General features: G+C 40.2%; 2 protein-coding genes across 3 annotated transcripts in view; one reads left to right on the top strand and one right to left on the bottom strand.

Annotated features, from left to right (window-relative positions):
• The window catches only part of LOC138007222 (histamine H2 receptor-like), a 1,694-nt gene extending 767 nt beyond the window's left edge, over positions 1-927 (bottom strand). The window contains exon 1 of the mRNA XM_068854010.1: positions 1-927. This exon is cut by the window's left edge and continues 767 nt beyond it. Within this exon, the coding sequence (XP_068710111.1) occupies positions 1-653 (653 nt within the window). The 5' untranslated portion in view covers positions 654-927.
• A 3,841-nt stretch (positions 928-4,768) lies between these two features.
• LOC138007221 (uncharacterized) overlaps positions 4,769-5,000 on the top strand; it is a 32,108-nt gene continuing 31,876 nt past the window's right edge. The window contains exon 1 of one of the 2 annotated variants that reach the window (XM_068854008.1): positions 4,769-4,991. In XM_068854008.1, the coding sequence (XP_068710109.1) occupies positions 4,917-4,991 (75 nt within the window). In that variant the 5' untranslated portion in view covers positions 4,769-4,916. The remainder of the gene's footprint in view (positions 4,992-5,000) is intronic. The other variant, XM_068854009.1, reaches the window with a different exon arrangement.

The following is a 5,000-nucleotide window of genomic DNA, read 5'->3' as shown; positions in this document are numbered from 1 at the left end:
CTCATAGCCTGCCTCTTTGCTTGACTGTCGTTTGAGGTATGGTCCAACTTGTCCCACTGTTTAATTCCACGCTTCAAAACGCGAAATATCTTCAGATAAGTCAATAACATGACCAGAAATGTCACGATGATGACGGTGTGAGCGAACACAAACGCGTACGTCAGGTAACCAGTTGAAAGATAAATGAACGGAAAAGTAATCGAGAAAGCCCAAATTCCTGCAGCCACAAAACCAGAGCGTTTCGGACTCAACTTAATTCTGTAAGACAGAGGAAAGGTTATAGCCCAAAAGCGATCCACTGTCAAAGCTGCCAGACTGAGAACGGAACCCGTGGAGGAAATGAAGTAAGGAATGTGAAGGTAGACAAGCTTGGTCGGATATTTTCTTGCTGCTCCTTCGCTGAAATGGTAAACAGCTGACATAGGATCGACCACTAATCCAACAAAAAGATCACAGACGGCTAGGTTGGCCACTAAGTAGTTGAATGGCGACTTGAGATCCTTGTTTGGGTCGATGAAGATGGCTAACACGACGAGAATGTTCCCTGTAACGGTAACCAAGCTCATTATTACAGACAGTGAGCCCGACGCGTAAGATATGTAACTTGGTGCGATGGTTTCATTGATGCAAGGATATTCACCAAACAAAGACATCGTTCGATACTGTCAACGATAAAGCAGATCAACGGGAAGCCCAGTTTAGACAGCGATAAACTCGCAAAGTTCCGGTTGGAACCGAAAAGCGTGATCATCACTAATTTAATGCATGCCGTGGTAATTCCGGTGTCAAGGGATTTCAAGTGGTCGTCTTCATCGTCCATCATTAACTATAGTGAGTCAGTTTTGCGACCAATTTATGAACAATGGAACGAAAGACCAAATGAATACGTGATGGGAGCACCGTGAAGTTTTTTTTTTTCAATTCGATTGCGTGACTCAGTGACGCAGTTGGTGCGAACAACAACGGCTCATTTTTAGCGTCACCCATATGTTCTGTTATGTCGTCGCTCGCTAAAACTCCACGTACCACGCGAAACTAAAATAGAGCCTGATCGCAGGTTAGTAGAAGACATGTATATTTGCAAGCAATTTCAGCACTGAAATTGAAGTGCACGACTCTAATTTTATTGATCTCTTTTAAGTGCCCCACTAAGCAGGAATGTTAAATCGGTATCAGAAACTCAAGTAAATAAAAGGTTGAATGATTTGATAGCAACATGGTCAACAACTTGTTCGTGGCCATTTGTATATCGTTTGTGTTATGAAAAATATTTATTTTTATTTATTTATTCCAATTCAAGGCAACTAACTAACTAACTAACAATAATAATAATAATAATAATAATAATAATAATAATAATAATAATAATAATAATAATAATAATAATAATGATGATGATGATGATGATGATGATGATAAAAATAGTTTATAAAAAGGAGCGAGTGGAGTTGCACAAAAGACCAAAGACTCCATACAAGGCGCAACACCGTAGATACTATGACCTATATAAAATTAAAACTGCAAATGCAATATATCCAATATTTTGACTACTGTGATGACGAATATTCTTGTCGATAAGAGTATAGATAACGCTGAACCACATTCGAAATACACAATCAAATATATAATTATAAATTATATTAATTATATAAACAGCAATGAAATACCAAGTGAGCTTTCGCGCGAAAACATGATATCTTATGTGAAAAGATCAATGTTGCTTTGGTTACGTTTAAAAAAGCGCCTTTCGATGACTTTCGTGAAATGATTTAGTATTTCATAGGTGTTTATATAATAAATAGAATATTACATGGCTGCTTGGAGATACGAAATTTCTCTTCTCGTGCTGAAAAAAATAATACATATGGTATGGTAAAAAACACACACTAAAATTGTTTAAGCATGGTCTGTTGCCTTTGAAAGAGAATATGAAGTGTTACTTCCGGAGTTCCGAGTACCCTCTCAGAGATAATTATAACGTTCCCTTCAAAAAAAACACTCCACTTATGCTAGCAGTGCTAACTTTCTTCACGAAGTGCAACATTATGCTTGCTTTTTCGTTTTCATGCTAGGGCAATCAATAACGGAGCCGCAGCCTAGCGTTTACACGAACGCGGTTTCGTTTTTCGATGCGGTTACGCCTTCTGTTTACACGACACCGATCGAAGCTGTTGCCGAAACCGTGTCGATTTGAAAGCACTGCCAAAAGTGGAGCCTTGTCAAAACGATGCGGTATCATCTGTCGTGTAAACAGTGAAACCGCATCGATTTGAACACGGTTACTATTCTGGTGCAAAATTTGCATTGTTCAACTCAAAATAGTGAATTTAGCACATAGTGCAGCATTCGCTTATAACAAACATCACGACTTTGTTTTTCTGGCGAAAATGGTTTCGTGTTAACACTTCCAAACCGCATCGATTTTGACGCGGTTTTGAAGTTATGAAACCGTGTCGATGTGAAATCGCTTTCGTGTAAATGCTGTCTAAAGGCTGGTTTTCACTAGCGACGGCGTCGGAGTCGTAACCAGAAGCGCAGAGCGATACGATCTAGTGAAAATCAAACAGTCGGAGTCGGAAGCAGAATACCGATTCCGTCAAGAGAAAATGAGGGGACAGAGAGGGAGGCTCCCAGTCCAGCCCTTGGGATATGTCATGTCCACGAAAGTTATTTTTAGACAAGCGGAAGTCTTTGTTCTAGCGGAAGTCTGTCTTCCGAGACGTCCGCATGCAGGCCAACCTCGGTCTGATGTTTGAAAGAAAATAAATATTAATCAGCCTTCTACGTGCGCCGCCATTTTGTCTTTTCCCTAAGAACCTGTGAGCGAGGCAAGACTGCATGCGGACGTCTCGGAAGACAGACTTCCGCTCGTCTAAAAATAACTTTCGTGGACATGACATATCCCGGCCAACGCCCTGAGCCTCCCTCTCTGTCCCCTCATTTTCTCTTGATTCCGTTTATGACTCCGTCGCTTTTTTGATCCAGTGAAAGTCGGAAGCAGAAGCGGAAGGATAACGCGGCCAATCACAATGCTCGATTCCAAGCATTGTGATTGGTTGGTTCTTCCGCTTCTGCTTCCGACTCTGACAATCTAGTTTTCACTGGATCATAAGCGACGAGGTCATAAGCGCAATCGGAAGAAAATGGGAACGTTCTGATTCTCTCGGTTCCGATTCTGTCGAACTCATGACTCCGCTTACGACTCCGATCTTTGATTTTCACTAGGTCATATGCGCTCTTACGATTCTGATTGCAACTCCGACTCCGTCGCTAGTGAAAACCAGCCTTAAACGTGACAAAAAACATTAAATATGGAACTCAACTGTTTCACCAACCAAGTCTCTCCCTCAATTGAAGGATTATTCTTAATTGTCAATTTGCTCCAAGTGAAGTATTATCGTTCATTTTGGACACTGAAAGCTTGATAGGGATCATGGGAAATGAACTTTTTTTTTAAAGCCAAAGCCCAATGTTTGATTAATTAATAAGCCCTTTACTTAACCACTAGACTACCACATCACCACATTTTCTGCAAATGCCGCTTTAAACCTGTATTAACTCCCGCTAAGAAGCAAGCTTGCATAGTGAAAAATGTCGGTTACCAAACTTCAAGAGAAATAGAAAATATCCTGCAAAGGTTGGTCAAGACAACGTGAACATAGGCGTTGTTGCTTGCAATATTTCGGCTGGCCAACACCAGCCTTCTTCAGGTTGCCCTTCAACCTGAAGAAGGCTGGTGTTGGCCAGCCGAAATATTGCAAGCAACAACGCCTATGTTCACGTTGTCTTGACCAACCTTTGCAGGATATTTTCTATTTTAAAGTTTTTTATGGTGTGGTCACGATCTATTTTGATCCAACGTAGAGCAAGTTTTGATCGTACACGGTTTTTGCAGTGGTTTAATCCTTCAAGAGAAAGCTAAGTCCGTTCGCCAGGAGGCAAGAACCAAGAGAGCTTATGACTTTATAACTTTTAGATTTCTAGACTAATTATATACATTACTATACTTTAATTATATTTAATAGTTTTGTAAATGATACCGCCTGATAATTCAGTTTGTACTTAGTTTTAACTGCAAAGAGTGGATTAAACGAGATTTTGATTTTATATACTAATTAGTCTTGGCAAAAAATCGGCTCACTTATCAGTCAGCTGGTCTTCAATGGTTAAGTGGATAAAAACTGTTCTTTCAAAGTGGTTGCTCCGGTTTCAAATCCTGTGCAGCGACTACTTTTACTTTTTTCTTTTTATCTGCTACCACAAGTCGTGGGACAGAGTAATCTAAATAGAAAATAATATTTCATTTAGAACAAACTGGCAATAGTTGCAATTGTGGTAACACTAACCCTTTTACCCAAAGGTAATAGCGTTTCCCCATGGGCAAGGACCTTTTTGTGTGTAACCGCTTTCCCTTGAGCGAATCCGCCCTCTGGTTATTTCCATGGATACATAAAAAAGAACAAAAGAACTTTCCATGATAGTTCCTGAACTGAAAAGTATGGTTTATCTGCTCCCTGAGGTGGCTTGACCCATGATCATAAAGCACAACGTAGCTAATACACGAAGATCCCTAATTATATCAATTATAACCTATTGTTTTACCCTTAGGGAAGTCTTTTACTGTGTAACCGCATCCACAAGAATAACATGAAACCTGAGCTGAACCAAACCGAAGCCATTTACCCTCTGGAAGGCCGCAAACCCAAGGTGTGTGAGGCAAGATGCAATTGCGAGGACACTGGTACCGATTGATGTACCCAGTTCCTTTGCCATATTCCAATATGGCGGACCAATGGACATAAATGTCAACAACATCTCTCTTTTCCTCGCATTTTTCTTTTGTATATCGAGAAACGACATGAGATGTGAGGTGCTTTTATATGAATCAGTAACTCATTTGATGTGGATAAGAAGCAATGAATGAACCAGAGCTCCGACATGTACAAATACGAGTTGTAAATGGAGACAACGAACTTCGTGTTCAAAATACGGTAAGTTAA

This window comes from Montipora foliosa, chromosome 6 (genome assembly GCF_036669935.1).
Source record: "Montipora foliosa isolate CH-2021 chromosome 6, ASM3666993v2, whole genome shotgun sequence".
NCBI classification, from domain to species: Eukaryota; Metazoa; Cnidaria; class Anthozoa; order Scleractinia; family Acroporidae; genus Montipora; species Montipora foliosa.
This window is presented reverse-complemented; position numbering and strand designations above follow the sequence as displayed.